At 54.6% G+C, this 17,486-nt stretch overlaps 1 protein-coding gene across 1 annotated transcript in view; it reads left to right on the top strand.

Moving 5' to 3' along the window:
• The window catches only part of LRRK1 (leucine rich repeat kinase 1), a 121,152-nt gene that overhangs the window by 80,765 nt on the left and 22,901 nt on the right, over positions 1-17,486 (top strand). Inside the window, exons 13-24 of the mRNA XM_040642691.1 lie at positions 782-911; positions 1,713-1,825; positions 2,257-2,471; positions 4,544-4,708; positions 5,213-5,385; positions 6,420-6,540; positions 6,740-6,899; positions 7,297-7,573; positions 10,752-10,923; positions 13,043-13,206; positions 14,220-14,359; positions 16,360-16,609. Of these exons, the coding sequence (XP_040498625.1) occupies positions 782-911; positions 1,713-1,825; positions 2,257-2,471; positions 4,544-4,708; positions 5,213-5,385; positions 6,420-6,540; positions 6,740-6,899; positions 7,297-7,573; positions 10,752-10,923; positions 13,043-13,206; positions 14,220-14,359; positions 16,360-16,609 (2,080 nt within the window). The remainder of the gene's footprint in view (positions 1-781; positions 912-1,712; positions 1,826-2,256; positions 2,472-4,543; positions 4,709-5,212; positions 5,386-6,419; positions 6,541-6,739; positions 6,900-7,296; positions 7,574-10,751; positions 10,924-13,042; positions 13,207-14,219; positions 14,360-16,359; positions 16,610-17,486) is intronic.

Raw genomic sequence — 17,486 nt, 5'->3', positions numbered from 1 at the left:
AATGGATTGGTTTTTTTTTAATTGAAGAAAACATGTCCATGGTAAGCAGAATTTTTGAACAGTGTCAAATGGTGTGGAATGAATATCCAATCTCCTAGGAATTCCCTTCCCCAGAGACGAGGGTGGAATTTGATGTGTCTCCAGTAACGATTATGTTTGTGTCTAACATACATGTATAACGTGTATGTGCCTATGGGCCTGTGTGTATCCGCGTGCCTGTAACGTGCATACACGTGTGGTGTGTGTGCACACACCTATAACATCATGCACCTGTGTGCGTGCGTGGCCTGCACGTAAACAGCATCTCGAAGCATCTGTCTGCATTATGGCACACATACATGAAACACACACACATACATGCACGGGGTGTGTATTTGCTCACATGCCCGCACACACCCGTTTTCAGTTCACAAATAGCTCTTGAGTATCACTTCCTACCCGTACTGTAGACCTGCCCCGTTTTTGCAAGAGCTGGATATTATCCTGTTATTCATCAGCCACTTCCCTGTGGGGGGCGGGGGGTGGCATGTAGGCTGTCTTCGGTCTTTGCTGTTCCGAACAGTGTGCATGGAATGTGCTGCCCTCACATCCTTGCCACACGCGTGCGAGGTTGCCTGTAGGACCATCCCCTAGAATTAGAATCCCTAGGTCAGGAAGATGAGCACCTTGCTCAGGTCGACTTGCCAAAATGCTGTCTGGAGGCTGCACCAGCTTCTGCACCCGGAGGACATCATGGTCCGGAATCATCGGCAAACATCCGGTCTTGGCCATTTCTTCACAGCGGGTGTGCTGGAATTCCCAGCCTTCCTAAGTGAGTCTTTGGAAGTCCTTTGTCTGAACGACAATCACCTGGATGCCGTCCCTCCCTCGGTTTGCCTCCTGAAGAGCTTATCAGAACTCTACCTGGGAAAGTGAGTACTCGGCTGGCACAGGGAGGCAGACTGTCCTCTGGAACCCGTCAGAGGACACAGACACCGGGGGAAAGAAGCCATCTATGTACCGGGAGGCAGCGGGGGGACGTTCAGAATGGGGCTTAGTCCAAGTGGTGGGAAGAGGGGAAGGCAGGGGCCGCGATGCCGTGATGCCCTGCGTGCTGCTGTGCTCAGTCCTAATGAGAACTGCTCAGCCACCCATCCTTCTATTTATTGAATACCTACTGCCAGGCACTGTGGGGGTGCAGTGTGCGAAACAATGAAAATACAAAATAATTTGTTTACATTGCCTTTTTTTTTTTTTTAAGATTTTATTTATTTATTTGACAGAGATAGAGACAGCCAGTGAGAGAAGGAACACAGGCAGGGGGAGTGGGAGAGGAAGAAGCAGGCTCCCAGCGGAGGAGCCTGATGTGGGGCTCGATCCCGTAACGCCGGGATCACGCCCTGAGCCGAAGGCAGACGCTTAACCGCTGTGCCACCCAGGCGCCCCTACATTGCCTTTTTGAGAAGAGATGCTAATAATCTTTATGGCATCGTAATAAATAGAAGACAGAGGACGTTGGGGGAGGAAATCTAGTTCTAAGCCACGGGGCTCTGCAGAAGACAGAGCTGGCCTTCCAGCGAGAAAGGCTTTGGGAATTGCTCTCTCAATGGAACGCGCGAAAGCAGGGCCTGAGATGTTGGGCTTGGGGTGCAGGCCCCAGAGGCTGGCAGGCTGCTGCGTGCGTGCGTATGTGTGTTTCTTTGTGTCCTCCCACGGTGTGTGTGTGCCCTCAGCAATCCTGGCCTCCGCGAGCTCCCTTCTGAGCTGGGACAGCTAAGCAACCTCTGGCAGTTGGACATCGAAGACCTGAACATCAGCAACGTGCCCACGGAGATCAAAAAAGAAGGTAGGGCTTCCGAGACAACCAGCCCTCTCCCCACCGCCCCCCTGCCCCAGGGAAAGAGGACTCAAGTCCAGTCGTTAAGGACCTGGGCTGGAAGCAACTTGGGCTCTGTGATTGGGCAGGTGCTGTGAGATTACCCGGAAACTGATCATTGCTAAGCACCATCGTAGTGCAGTTAACTATATGATAAAGCTATCTGTGATTCTCTGGGCAGGAAGAATCTTGTTTTTAGGTCCTTGACTTTTGGACTCCACTTTTGGGGTAATTATGACCGCAGCTTCCCCCCATCCGACCCAATCGCCCTCTCCACTTCCCCCATTAGAACACATGGGAAGTGTTCCTTCAAGACGGGATTTTGTTTCCCAAGAGCTATGAGCATGTTCTCGTCCGTATGTCAGCAGCGTCTACATTCCCCGCTCTGTGATTTCGCGTAGGCCCCAAAGCGATGTTGTCTTACCTGCGCGCTCAGCTGCGGAAAGCAGAGAAGTGCAAGCTGATGAAAATGATCATCGTGGGTCCTCCTCGCCAGGGCAAGTCCACCCTCCTGGAGATCTTACAGACGGGGAGGGCCCCCCAGGTGGTGCACAGCGAGGCCACCATCAGGACCACCAAGTGGGAGCTCCAGAGGCCAGCTGGCTCGAGAGCCAAGGTCAAGGATGGTCGGCGTGCAGAGTCCCCGTGGGTGGGAGGGAGCTTCCCGGGCCCCCTTCTCTCTCCTCTCCAGAGAGCCTGGGATATTCACAGCTTAGTGTCTGAGGCCCAGGATATGTAAGGGGCCGCTGGATGCTGTCTCCAAACCAGCTCCTGCCAAGGGCAGTGAATAATTTCTTAATAATTTCTTAACATGACCTCGTGGTTGTTCTGTTATAGTTAAGTTGAGGCTTTGGGCCAGTGGTTCTTAATCTTAGCTGTCCGTTAGATTTTTCTAAAGACAGCAGTGTCCAGACCTTGTACTCCTGGCCTTAAGGATGGCATTTCTAATGGTCTGGGGTAGCTGCCCCCCAGAGCTGTAAGATCTGTAGGCAGTGACACACAGCAGCTCCTGCCCCTAATGGGGAGGCTGAGAGAGCACCCCTGGAATGAATGCCCTGTCCTGCCTGGCACCTGCTTTCACCCGAAGTTCTGAAAAGTCGAGTGCTTAAGCCCTATTTAAAACGAATCCTTTGGCAACCCTACTAATCGTTTTTTTTTCGTTTAGTATGAGACAAAGGAAAATGAACATTGTCTTGCCCTAGAATCAGAGCAAAGAGCCTGCGGAAGAGTTGGAGTGAGAGACTATAGCACTAGCCCGTAGCTGTTTCTCCCGGCTCGGGGAAGGAACACACACCGATAAAACCTCCCTTACCTGTCGCCATATTTGTGGTCCCGTGGACCCACATGGGGATCCAGGTGCGAGGAGGCTGTTTGGGGGAAAACCAAGAGGCCTTGGGGCCAGAGGCCGCACGATTTCCCCCCACAGCCCCCAGCACAGGGCCAAGTAGAGACAGGTTTCCTTGCGGAGTCTTCTACACGAAATCACTTGCCAAGTCAGGCATTCTAGTTCGGGTCATTAAGCATTTAAGCTGTATATTTTAACAGACCCAGAAACTGGTCCTCTGAAGGGCAGAGTCCTGCCTGTATGCAGTGTCAGAACAGTCAAATACCTAGTACGTAACATCAGCAGAACCACCGCCACCCCAGAACACCCCAGGAATGAATCTCACTAACTCGTCCAGACGTTCTCTAAAGTCACCCAGAATCTCTGGATTCTCTCCTGGGGTTTTTTTGGGGGGTTTTTTGGGTTTTGTTTTTTTTTTTAAGCAATTACTTAGTATCACTTTCTTCCAGCTGGTCTTTAGCAAATGATTGTCTGAGATCCGAGGGGTGAATTGCTGTTTCCATCTTTCCTGTCCTTTGACCCCCACTTCCTTTCGGCCAGCGTTATAATTTCCCCTCCTTTGTCGAAGGACAGCCACCACCTGATCTCTCAAACGTCCCTGCCCGTGTGTCTGGGCCCTCAGCCAGTTAAGAACAGCTGTCCATTTTCATTCCTTTGCAAAAGCAGGTCAGCACGCCTTGTCTCAGCGGCCAACGTGCAACGTCGCGGAAACGATCTTTTGCTGCAGAAAACTGCAGCCTTGGCTGCTCGGGCCAGACTCTTACTTAGCTCATAGGACGATAGAGAAACCACCGTTTACACAGCCTTTCCCAGCAGCACAACAGCTAATCTTTTGTTTGAGTCCCACGTCGGGGCGGCTTCCCATCATCCTTGGTGGGCGCCGCCCTCTGGCCTACACGAGTTCGGAGGCCCATCTCCTCGGCCTCACCCTCGCCCTCGCACAGATGGAGGTTAAGCCTTGGTGTGAGTGCCAACGTCAGCCCCGGGGTTCCCTCCAGCAGGAGGTCTGACCGTCTGCAGCAGAGACAGAGGCAGGACCGTGTCCCCAGTGTTCCACAGACACAGGTGGACGCAAACGCCCCAGCCCACGGGAGCCCGCCGTCCAGGGCCCGGCCCCCTGCTCTGTGAGCGGTAGAAAGAAGCTTCCAGAAGTCCCACGTCCGCACTGCTGGGCCCCTTTCCCTCACTTGGGTTCCTTAATTCCCAAGACAAACAGCAAGATGGGCCAAGCTGTTTTTTAGGCCCCAAGCACAGCACGTGATGAAGCCCACCATTCTCTCCATTTGACTGATACAACCCTGGTCCCTAAATGCCTCCTGTCACTGCCCCTGTCGCTCAAGCAGGTAGAGTCTGTGGAATTCACCGTCTGGGACATCGGCGGCCCCGCCAGCATGGCCACCGTCAACCAGTGCTTCTTCACAGACAAGGCCCTGTATGTGGTGGTCTGGAACCTGGCGCTGGGGGAGGAGGCCGTGGCCAACCTCCAGTTCTGGCTGCTCAACATCGAGGTGAGGAGACGCCAGCCCGGCAGGGCCCAGGCCTCGGAGCATCACGGGGTGGGGGGGCATTTCTCTGAAGCATCCCCCTTCACTGAGGAAAACAAAGGAAACGGTCAGGGAGAAACGCTGGGCATCTTGGCGGGCTTTCAGAGGACCCCCGGGTCATAGGTCACCGTGGAGCCCTTAAAACCCTCCTCGGCCAGACGGGTGTCCGAGCTCTCCCAGCTTCCTTCTACCTTACATTTAAGAGCCAGCCCCCCACTCTCGGACCAAAAAGGAAGACAGAGCTCCTGCCTCACGAGTAAAGATGATAAGAGGCTGGATGCAGGCCAGGTCACAGGTGGATGACATACTGGCTGAAGGGATCGGAAATCCCGCCCTTCTGCTGTGGCTCCTGGAACCCCTCTGGCCATAACATGCCCTCAAGATTGACAGAGGTTTACTGGGAGCTGTTTCCGGTCCCTTCGTGGAGTGAAGGGAGCCAGTGCTCAGCTGTGGGGTTCTCTCTGGCAGGCCAAGGCCCCGAACGCGGTGGTGCTGGTGGTCGGCACGCACCTGGACTTAATTGAAAGCAAATTCCGAGTGGAGAGAATCGCCACGCTGCGCGCCTACGTGCTGGCACTCTGCCGCTCGCCCTCTGGGTCCAGGGCCACGGGCTTCCCGGACATCACCTTCAAACACTTGCAGTGAGTGTCCTGCTCTTTCTTACTGCTTCCTCGTTTGTCCGTCTTCCCGGGGACACCGGGATCTGCCTGCAGAGGGCTCCTGAGCCCCAGGCTGGGCTCTCCAGGGCCCCTTTCAGGCACAGGGAGGCAGCTCAGTCCCCGGAGCAGACCCAGCCCTGGGTAGGCAAGCTGCCCTAGTGCACTGGCAGGGCAGAGCCTGGACACACCCTCTCCAGGTGTGTGGGTTCCCTCCTCCCCGTGGGTCCCACAGCCCCCACGGGACCAGGAGAGAGAAACTCGTGTACCACCTGTCACGTTGGCTGATCTCTAGACCATCACAGACCCCAGGTGTGGCCCTGGCCCTTACACTGGGTCAGAGTGGTCCGGGCCAGTGCCAGTGGGACCGGGGCCCCGGGCTTGCTGCTTCTCTTACCTCCTGTCCTTGGACTCACGACAGCCCTGTGAGTCATGGGGATCGTTGTGCCCACCTCACAGATGACGGAAGGAGCTCAGCGAGTTAAGTAAGCCTTCTCTCATAGGAATCAAGCATGGGTTGCTACGCTGTGCTGGGGGCTTTCAGGGTCCCTCCCTCTGGGTGGACTCCCACAGACCTTGGTGCAGGGACCGGCCAGGGGACCCTTCCATTTGCCTCAGAATGCTGGATCTGGCTGAACCTGATGTCAAATGTCAGAAATTCTTTGTGTGCCCTTGAGAACACCCCTGAGGCCTGTGATAACAGGGGCACTGGCTCTGGGCCAGACCTGGGTCCACCCCGAATCTGGTCCTTTCCAGCCCGTGTCCTTGGGGGTCACCTCGCACCTTCAGGCCTCACGTTCCTCCTCTGTAAAATGGGCGCACTCAGGACACATACTGCGTTGCTTCCCGCACAGAGCTTTGCACCAAGCGAGACCTTAATACATGTCTCTGCGTTCACCTTTCACGGGTTCTTCTAACTTGCCAGCATTAGGGACAAAACCTGGGGACGCAGAGGCACTGCGACGCTCGTCAGAGAGAAGCGGTGCGATGAGCGATCACGTTCTGTTTTGCACTCGCAGCGAGCTCTCCTGCAAGAGTCTGGAAGGCCAGGAGGGGCTGCGGCAGCTGATCTTCCATGTCACGTGCAACATGAAGGACGTGGGCAGCACCATCGGCTGCCAGAAACTTGCAGGCAGGCTGGTGCGTACCTCAGGCTCCCTGTCCGTCGGGAATCCAGACGCGTGTGCCGCGTGCTCAGGCTCCGCGGTCCCCGCGCGAGCGGTTCAGGGGGCAGGCCGGGGAGGAGGGGGTGAGAGGAGACGCTCACCTACTCAGCCCTCCGGGGAAGGGCGGGGCGCGCCAGGAGCCGCGGGACCAAGCCAGCCCCCCTGTCCCCCAGATCCCCAGGAGCTACCTGAGCCTCCAGGAGGCCGTGCTGGCCGAGCAGCAGCGCCGCAGCCTGAGCGACGACGTGCAGTACCTGACGGACAGGCAGCTGGAGCAGCTGGTGGAGCAGATGCCCGACAACGACATCAAGGACTACGAGGACCTGCAGTCCGGTGAGTGGGGAGCCCGGGGGCGGGGGGCGGGCCCGGATAGGGGGAGTCCCCTCCTTCGCCGCTCTGCACCTGTCTGCGAATGACCGTCCGAGCACTTCAGGTGCTTGGTGCCGTTGTAACGAGGAGGCACATTTGCACAGATGGGCTCCGCGAAAGCTGGAGGTGGGCGGTCCGGAGCGCCCCGGCTGGCCGTCAGCTCAGCACGTCGGCGAGAGTCACGGGGTGCCACTCGGGAACCTGGGACAGGGCTGCAGAGCCATCTAAAGGGCCGTGTGTGCTGGGAGCATGGCTTGCTTCCTAAGAAGAACGTGGGACCCAGCCCCGTAGAGACTAGGTCACCCCAGAGTCCCTGTCACCCTTGGTCTGATGCTGCTTCGTCCTCCCCTTCCCTGGGCAGCCATCGGCTTCCTCATAGAAACCGGCACCCTGCTGCACTTCCCGGACACCAGCCGCGGCCTGAGGAACCTCTACTTCCTTGACCCCATCTGGTTGTCCGAGTGCCTGCAGAGGATCTTCAACATCAAGGGCTCGCGGTCCGTGGCCAAGAATGGGGTGATCCGGGCAGAGGACCTCAGGATGCTGCTGGTGGGGACAGGCTTCACGCAGCAGACGGAGGAGCAGTACTTCCAGTTCCTGGCCAAGTTCGAGATAGCCCTGCCTGTGGCCAACGACAGGTGAGGCCACGGCCGGGCTGCTCACACCATGCCCCGGAGGGAGGGATGGAGACCGGGGTCACTGGTGGCTTGACCAAGAGCTCCAGGGACGGGCCATGGGGACGACCTGCCTGCCTGTGCTGGCTGCTTCTTCCTGGGCCATGGGTCTCTCTTTTCAGGGGGTTCAGAGAAACGCATTCACTGAGAAAAAAATGCAGGAAAACACGCAAGAATGGCATGAAAAATATCTTGCGGGGGGGTGGGGCTCATGTTTTAGAGGGTGGATTCCTTGGTTATTTGGTGAATGCAAATGGGGTAAGTGACAAGGATGTGCATGCTAATTACACAGCCTGGCTTCAAAATGCAGGGGCGGAAGGGGTTGGGGTGGGGGGAGAGTGTACGTGGGTCCGATCCAGCTGGGCACGCAGGGCCTCCGTGCCCAAATTTCAGTTTCAGCCACTTCCTGGGTCTGATGCTGATGTTGCCCACAAGACAGTAACCAGGACCCCAAATCTGCAGACCTTTTCCCCGCACCTATCACAGACCGTGTCACCACCTGTCCCCCAGTCCTAGAGCTATGGGGGCATGCCCACTGGAGACTCCTGGCAAGCTGGCCTGGACCCTGTGTGGCCAGCCTGGAGACTCCACCTGCATATAGACTGGGCCTCCTGGGAGCCAGACCTGGGCCACTGTGCCCGAGGCACCACCCAGATTTCTGCTCGATCTTGTAACTCTGGGAGAGGGCCTCTTATTGCTCCAGCCCCCTGGAAGCCATGAGTGAGTCCTAAAAGGAGAAACCCCAAAGAGAAATTCAAGGTCCACATGATCCTTCACACCATGACCTTGAGGTGTCCTTGACATTGGTCCATGCAAAGTGAGGCACCTCTGAGTTTACAGCATTGCCAAATCGGACCATTTTCCGGTTATTTTATTGACAGGTTAGAGGAATGAGGGGTTACCAGCACTCAGTAAAAGCAAGTCTGTTATACATACATGTATATCCTATTGAACCATAAATCAGCCAGGTCATGGCCGAGTCTTCTGGGAGACTTATAGTACAGCCGGTGAAACCACAGAGCCAGAACACCTGAGTATGAATCCCAGCTGCCTTCCCTGTCTCATCTGTGCAATGGGAATAATACAGTCATCAACTAGTATGATAATCATTGTGAGGATTAAATCAGATAATACACGTAAAGTATGAAAAGTGTCTCCTGCACTTAAAAGCTGCAAAGAAGGGGTCCCTGGGTGGCTCTGTCGGTTAAGCACCTGACTCTTGATTTCAGCTCAGGTCATGATCTCGGGGTCTTGAGATCAAGCCCCGCATCGGGCTTCTCGCTCAGCACAGGGTCTGCTTGAGATTCTCTCTCTCTCCCCCTCCCCCTGCTTGTACGCACACACGTGTGCTCTCTCTCTCTTTCTAAAATAAATAAGTCTTAAAAAGAAAAAAAGCTCCAGAGACATCAGATGTTATCAGCATTATTATTGTTACTCTTCCTCTGTGCTAAGTACTCAAAGCCAGTGGCGTCTTGTTCCATATAAAGTCTAGAGTGTCCGGGCATTTTTCATTTTAGCACAGTTACAATCGTTCCCTTGTGCCCTAGGCAAGTTCCGTCTCCTCGCGCATAAACTTGTACTTGGTTACCAACGCAGCTCAGCATCTCTGAGAGCTCCTGCCCGGCTGAGGCAGTCACGGTGGTGCAGCCCCAGACAGCTCCTCGGGGTAGACACGGGGCCCCCCACCCCAGGTTTTGTCCGGCAGGCACGGGAAGAATTCACCTCTTTAATCCCCATCTTGCTGACTCTCTGGGCATCCCCTGGTTCAGCCTTTCACCTCTAGTGATTGCGTTCCAGCAGGATAGCAGGTGTCAGCGGGCTTGGGCTTCTGTTGCCAGTTTGAATCTCTTCCTTTCCCATGCTGGCTTCCGAGTGGTCTCTGCCTTTGGCAGTATTGCGTACCCACTCTGTGGGCGCTGTGCTGCCGGCTGGGGCACCTGGGTTCAGAGCCTGCTCCCTCCCCCCACTCAGCACCTACCAGGAGAGAAGGAAGCTGCAGGACCCGGCCAGTGTAAGCTCCAAGCCGAGTGTGGTGTGGGCGGAGGAAACAGGATAAATCACTGCAAGGCACTGAGGAGGGCCTCCAGACTGGGGAGGGACACCGAACAGATAAACAAGGACTTTCCAGAACACGAAGGAATAAATCAGGCTTGGAGAAAGGCCTGGGGGTGGAGGCAGAGACACTGTAGCTGGGGTGATTGAGAAGGTCCTCTTTCCCCAGATCTGAAGTGGCTAAAAATGACCTAAAACTTCACTTCCTGACCCCTTGGGGCCTCCCCTCCACCAACCCTGTGGGACAGGTGTCCTTTCTCTTCCCACGTCAGGAAAGGAGAATCTGCACAAGGTTACACCGTGTGCTGAAGATACAGAGCCGGGATGGACACTTCTACGATATTTTCAGGGGTCTTTTCCAGAATATTCTAAAGATACTTCATTGGACCTAAACTGATGTATTTAAAAGCCTCAGGGGAGCTGAAGGCACGACCTTTGTTCAGAAAAGGGCCCGCCGGAGGGCCGCCCTGTGCCTGCCCCTGCTGCTCTGCGCACATGGACGATGCTGGTTTTCAGGCGCGTTCCTGGAGGGGCCTCCGCAGCTTCGGCTGTTGCCAGCTGACTCGGTGACTCAGCACTTTTACCATGCGCAAGAACGCTCTCATAAAACGTCCCTCTGTGCACAGCCTCATTCTAACTTGCAAGGCCATGGTGTTATCTCAACCGACCAAGAACAGTAAATCGCTTCCAAGCCGAAAAACAAACATGACTCGGAGCCCCATGTCTGCATGGGCCTTGGAACCGTGCAGCTGTATTTGTGTCTCCTTCACCATCCAAAATTAATTTTCAGCGATTCCCTAGTCACAGCCCCGTTTATAGAGAGCGAACCGAGATTTACTACGTCTGATGTGTTTATGACCACAGACGTTTTCATGTCTTCCCTTAGCATATTCTAGTCGCTGTCCTAGAGGCCTTGAGAGCTATCTTTGCTGTCCCCATCTTCATTTCCTCTCGAAGCGTCCATTCTCAAACACTGAAACTACTCTGTCTTTCTAAAAGTAGAATTCCAAAGGCCCTGGGCGGGGAGGCACGAGGGCAGCGAGCCCAGGCCAGGCAACACTGCTCACCTGTCCCCATGGATGTGTTCCAGCTACCTCCTGCCACACCTCCTTCCATCCAAACCCGGCCTGGACACTCACGGCATGCGGCACCCCAAGGCCAACACCATTCAGAGAGTGTTTAAGATGAGCTTTGTTCCCGTCGGTTTCTGGCAAAGGTTTATCGCACGGATGCTGATCAGCCTGGCAGAGATGGACCTGCAGGTAGCCTCCGTTTCGGCGGGGGGCAGGGGGCGGGGCGCACAGGGCACCTGCAGCTGGGCCTGCACGGGAAGGAGAGGCCCTTTGCTGGAAGGGCTTGACTGCAACCCCTTAGACCCAGGAGGCCAGCGCTGGCTCCGAATCCGCATTGTAGGGGCCGTGGTTGTAAACCAATCTGCATCAAACATCCCCTGGAAGGCTTGTCACAGCAGAAATGGCTCAGAGGAAACTCAGAGGTTCCGATGCAGTGGGTGTGGACTGGGACCCAGCATTTTGCGTATCTAACCATTGTCCCCGGAGGTGCCACAGGTTTGGGGACCACGCTTGGAGAACCGTGGCTTTAGAACCATGGTTTTGCTGCCCAGGTGGTGCACCAGACTCACCTGGGGAGCTTCTACCAGACATGGACAGAGCGCAGGCTGCCTAAATGAGGCTCTCCGGGGGGCGGCACCCAGGCACTGGGAGTTTTTAAAGCTTCCCAGGTGATTTCCCTGTCCAGGCGCACTTGAGAACCAGAGGTGTGGATCTTTAACTTGGTCTGGAAGCAATGAAGAGCTGACCCAAGGCGTTCCTTTCCGTGGGTTCACCTGGGACCTTGCTAGAAATGCAAATCTGTGGGCCCACCCCACACCCACCACGTCAGAAACTCCAGGATGATTCTGGCCCACTTTACTGTATGAGCACCCCTGGCATAAAGTTGGGCTGTTGAATAATTGATGTTAAATTCAGCATGGGTTTATTTTTGCCACATTCTAATGAAACAGCCCTTACGGAATTAACAACCCCGTGGCTAAATAAAGATATTCTTTGAGCTTCCCATTTTACTGAAATGTTAAAAAATAAATACGAGAGCCTGAAAATCATAACTGCTGTGGCCCACGTTGGGGGGAGGGACTTGTTTGCAAGGCCTGGGGGGGGCCCATGGATGATGGGAAGAGTGGGTGCAGGAGTTGACTGGTCTAGAGTTCTGACTGGGTCACTCTGCCCTCCCTTTGAACTGTCCGCCTGCCGCGTTCTAAGTGGGAGGTCACAGAACACAGCGTTGTCATCTGTCATCGTGTGAGGCCTGAGCTTGCAAGTGGGCTCTGTGTGGGGGGCAGAGGGGCCCAGCTGGGTGTGGAGGCAGGCACCCTTCCAGGCAGCATCCCTCACTCCCAATGAGAGGAAAAGTCCCATTGAAATTCAGATGAGGAGAGCGAGTTCAGTCTCAGGAGTAATCAAAGGCATACAAATTCAAGCAGCAGAGGAGATGCTGGCCACTTTGCACCTCTCAAATCAGACTAAAACCCCAGGAGCCAACCCCAGAACTTGACGGGTTCTCACGCCGTGGTCCGTGCATATATGGTCTAACTGTTTCAAAAGCGGCTCCTCGGTCCATATCCAGAACCTAAAACCATTCAGACCCTTTGCCGCAATAATCCTATTGCTAAAAAGGTGAGCGAAGGAAATCATTCGAAATCAGAGAAAGCTTTGTGACTTTTCATGGATCGTTGGCCCGTTTGAGGGAGCGAAAGATTGGAACGACCTAAATAGTCAAAGAAATGAAGGATCTGATCAGGACGTCACTGCACTTCACAAAGTACTGAGCTTTAGAAAAACGACTTTTATGTGAGTTTTTAATGGCATAGGAAAAGTGAAGTTTTTAAAAGCCACCAAAATGAGAAATTTAGAAAATTAAAAATACAGAATTAGAAAATACGGCTTTAGCTGTTTTCCAAACATATACGTAGACAGAAAAATTTTTTAAATCCTGGAATAAAATACCCTCAGCCCAAAATCTCTCTGCTTAGTGTTAAGTTGTTTTGGTTTTTTTTGTGCATTTTTCTGTATTTTCTACATTTTCTAACATGAATTTTTGCTTGTCAAATCAGGGAGGGAAAAGGTTTGAAAAAGAAGAGCCTATTATCAATCCTTTGGGGAAAATGTGCTCCTAGAGTGTCGTGGGGACCCCTCCAGATAATTCAGTTTTTAATTTGGCAGCGGGCTGCGTGGTGTGGGAGGAGGGGGTGGGAAAGACGGGGGTCATTTATCACGATGCAGCCAGGCCGGCCTCGTCAGAGCTCTGCCTGGGACCAGTGAGGAGGCTAGAATACTTAAGCAGGGTCTTTTCTCTGTCTTTCAGCTTTTTGAAAACAGGAAGAGTACTAAAAGCAGACATAGGAAAGTCACCATTTATAGTTTTACAGGAAGCCAGAGAAATCGCTGCAGCACATTCCGAGTGAAAAGAAATCAGACCATCTATTGGCAGGAAGGGCTCCTGGTCACTTTCGATGGGGGCTACCTCAGGTAGGAATACTCGGGAACACACCTGGCTGGGTCCCCGTGGTTCTTGGGAACAGCCCCCGAGTCGGCCTCCTCCGGGAGACCGTCCACTTGGTGTCCACAGAGTTCTCCCAAGATGGCTCATTATGGCCGCCTGCTAGGAATAGGAGCCCCTCCCCTGCAAATGTCCAGAGTGTCCCCATCTCCTCACCCCTTTCCACCTCTCCCCTAGCAGGTCAGGAAAAGTGAGGGAGGGTATGGTGACCACAGCCCAGGACTTGAGGGAAGTGGGCGGCCCCTGAGCTCTGGCTGAGAGCCTCTGGCACCCCCGTGGTCACTTGGGTGACACCTGTGGGGGCCTGGCTGCCATCTGGCCTTATGCCCTTGTCCTAAGTGACGATGGCCCAGGTGACACCATGGATCCTCCACATGACATAACAAGATACAAAACTTTGCTCCCTTTTCCTGGTTTCTTTACTTTTTTCAGAGAGAGAAAGACCTAAAGTCAGCTCAAAAGGTTTAATAAATGACTTTTAATCAGCTTTAATAAACACACAAGATTATTTCATATTTACACTGAAGTTTTCAAAATATTCTTCAACTCCACGAGAAGAGAAGGAGAAGGAGAAAGGGTCTTCCTTTGAGGGCCTGACCTGAGCCGTTCTCAGTGCCTGGAGCTTTCACATAGATGTTCCCCGGCACCAGCTGCCACCTGGCAAACGAGAATCTTGTAGTTCAGAGGAGGCGAGAACCTTCCCCAGCGTCACACCCAGGGGTCTGTCCCTGCTTGAGTGTCGCTTCCCGCAAAGTCTCGGTGATGTCGGCATCAGGGAAGTGGTGGGGGGACGAGGCAGGGTCCCACACGCAAGTACACAAACACAGGGGTCCCCCTGACCGTCCTGCCGGGGCACAGGGTCCTGGGGTGAGGATGGGGGTGGGGTGGTCCCTGGGGTTGGGTCTCAGCCTCAGGAGGCAAGGAAATCATCCCAGGGCCCTCCACGGCCGATCACAGTGGGTTCTTCCTTTCTGGGTTGCAGTGTGGAATCCTCAGATGTGAACTGGAAAAAGAAAAAAAGCGGAGGGATAAAAATCATTTGCCAGTCAGAAATGAGGGACTTCTCTGCCATGGCTTTTATCACAGACCATGTCAACTCCCTGATCGATCAGTGGTTTCCCGGTAAGAGGATGTTCTTGAACCAAGTCTTCGCTCATGTTAACGTTTCTTTACGAGTCAGGGTGGGGCTCGTTATTTTGGGAGCTGAAGTCTCACCGGGATTCAGCCCACGGAAACCAGAGAGGTCCTAATGGCCTTTTGACAGAATCCTGATCCCTGGAGGGAGTCCGGCTGTGACATGGGTGTGGGCGATACGGGGAAGATGTGGGCCGAGACCCCAGAGGGCATGTGCAGCCTTGGCCTGCTGGCTGCACACAGTGTGTGGGAAGACAGACGACCCTGGGTGCCCCGCATGGTCTAAGAAGACCCCCAATGTGCGCTTGGTACAGGCCTTGTTTTCACAGTGAGGACAGTGCTGACATCTGGGGGGACCCCATGGATGGGGTGGGAAGGCAAGGGAGCCACACCTGTCAAGGACCCCCATTTTCCTTTCCTGCCTGCCCCCACCCCCAAATCCCAGAGGTGACCAACCACCCACATGGCCCTTTAATCAGCTTCATCATTGACAATCCACCCAAAGAAAACACTTCTTGTAGTGAAGCTTTTGAGGCCCCCTGTTTGTTTTGCTACCAGAGTGGAGACAAACCGCAGGGTGTCCTGCGGGAGGCTGTGTGGGGCAGACCAGGCAGCCTCTTCCCCGTGAGCCCTCAGCCTCCAAAGGCTGGCGGCCGAGAGAGCGGAGAATGGGTTTGGACTCCCAGACCTGCCTGGCCTGCACCCTCCCTGAGCTGGCGTCTGGCCTGCAGCCACTGCCGGATCCCCGGACAGCATCAGAGGAGACACTTAAGGAGCACCGGCCGGCTGTGCTTTGGGTGCATGCTCTGGACACCGGGGCCGGGGGCCTCCCAGGGCTGGTGGGAACGCTGACCTTTGGGGAAAAGCTTAGAAAGGGGCCCAAGAGGGACACCAGGATGGTTCCGTCAGTTAAGCATCCAACTCCTGGTTTTGGCTCAGGTCATGATCTCGGGGTCGTGGGATGGAGCCCCATGTCAGGCTCCCCACTCAGTGGGAAGTCTGCTTGTTTCCCTCTCCCTCTGCCCCTCCCCCCTTCTTTCTCTCTCTCTCTCTAAAATAATAAATCTTAAAAAAAAAAAAAAAAAACGAAAGAAAGAAAGGGGTCCAAGAGAAGGCAGTTTGGTGTGCGACTTGTGGCCGTTTGGGTGTGCTTGGTCATCCAAGGAAGCCTCTAGACCCGTATGAGCCTCCCTGGGCTTTAGTGACTCCCCGCCACCCAGTGAGCCCCACAGCAGGTGCTGGGGGAGAGTTGACAGTTGGGGGAGGGGTGGGCATTAGATCATCACCTGAGACAGGGCTGCTCCGGAGACAGCACCACCAGCCAGCTGGCAGGATGTCTTACACACGGGCCTGCAGATAGCAGATGCGCCCAGAAGGTTCTAGGAGTCCTCCTCTCCTGCACAAGGCAGGCCATCAGCTCACCCTGAGGTGCCTTGGAGGCTACTTCTTTGCACCTCCTTTCAGAGGCGTGCGGAAAAGCTGTGTGCCTCCTGCCCCAGGGAACACAGGTAAAATGACTAGGTTCTGTCTGTTATAATTTGTACTCATTTCTCCCCCTGCCTTGCTCTTCTAGGAAGGATCATAGTAATTGCAAGCCTTATGTTTCTAATTTTAAGAATAGCTCCTTATTGGTTGTGGTTCGGTTGCTGGAGCGTGGCATAGCTGAGACGCAGCCCGCAGCATCCTGTCGGGGCCCAGCCGTGCAGGAGGGATCCCCAACCTCTCAGCCCCTCCTCAGCCAGCCCGCTGAGGGTCTAGACCACCCACTGTCTGTCCAGTGCATCCCTGACCTTTCCTGGTGCGGGGCTTTCAGGATCTCGCTCTCCAGAAAAGAACCCAAGGACACAATCATGGGTCAGCCACTCCCTAGGGTACAGGCAGGGGCACCCAGACCCCCTCCTCTGAAAAGCCCACCCAACCTGGGGCTGCTCAGGGACCCACCTGCGGCCACCTTCAGGTAAACTCTCTCGTGCTCTGTCCCCATGTAGCCCTGACAGCCACAGAGAGCGACGGGACCCCGCTCATGGAGCAATATGTGCCCTGCCCGGTGTGCGAGACCTCCTGGGCCCCGTACACGGACCCGAGTGAGAAAGCAGAGGGCGTGCAGTACTTCGACATGGAAGACTGCGTGCTCACGGCCATTGAGCAGGACTTCATCTCCTGCCCCAGACACCCCGACCTCCCCGTGCCTCTCCAGGAGCTGGTTCCAGAGCTGTTCATGACCGACTTCCCCGCCAGGTAGGCCACAGTGCCGCTCCTCTGATTCCCACTTTCCTGCCGGCTCCAGGAAGAGAAGGCAGATTCCCCTCGGCGGTCGAGAACGGGGCGCTCCCAGTCCTACAGCCCCGCTTTCCTCTCTTGGCAAACGCTGACCTCGAGGTGCTGCGCCGAGCCTGGGCGTTTGGAACCCCTGCATCTGTCCTTGCAGTCGAGTCTACCCGTAACCTAAGATACTGACTGGGGAGAGAATGCTGGGGAGCTAGAGAAGGCTTGATGGTCCCACCCAACAGGAAACAGTCGCAAAATCCAAGTGCCGGGTAAAAGAGGGACTGTTCTGTAGTCATGGAAACCGGAAGCTGTGACTCGGTCTCCCTGGAGATAATTTGACATTGGCAGTTACCAACTGTCTTGGAGTATGAAGTCCTGTTGTTGTCTTAGTCAAAGGATTGCTGATCTGACTTCTTTAAAGAAAAGTAAACTTTTGGGGGTGGTAAGAATATTCACATTCTCATTTTTCCGAATCGCCCCCCATCCCGAAGAATCCACGTGGAGGACTCTGAGATATTGCAGAATTGGGGTCAGTCTGTCAAATTAAGAAATTGCTTCCTACATTGGATGATGTCCCCCCATGGCCCTTTGCAATCTCCCCAGTTACCTCACTGGTCGAAATGATAATTAAACGCTGCTCTTCTGCAGAATGAGCCCCCCTTATTCCCAGAACTCTAACGTGAGGGTTATCGTTTCTCCGAGGCCACGTGCAGAGTTGGGTAGATGCATGAATCGGATTTCTGCGGGAAGCAGGGGCCAACTAGGCAGCCCAAATATTAGGATTTTCATTTATCTGCTGAACCTTGTTGGGTTTTATGCCCCAACTGGATCTGGCCTGCGGCATCTA

Source organism: Ursus maritimus, unplaced genomic scaffold, assembly GCF_017311325.1.
Source record: "Ursus maritimus isolate PB19 unplaced genomic scaffold, ASM1731132v1 scaffold_27, whole genome shotgun sequence".
Lineage (NCBI taxonomy): Eukaryota > Metazoa > Chordata > Mammalia > Carnivora > Ursidae > Ursus > Ursus maritimus.
Note: the sequence above shows the minus strand (reverse complement) of the source record. Positions and strands in the feature narration are given on the sequence as shown.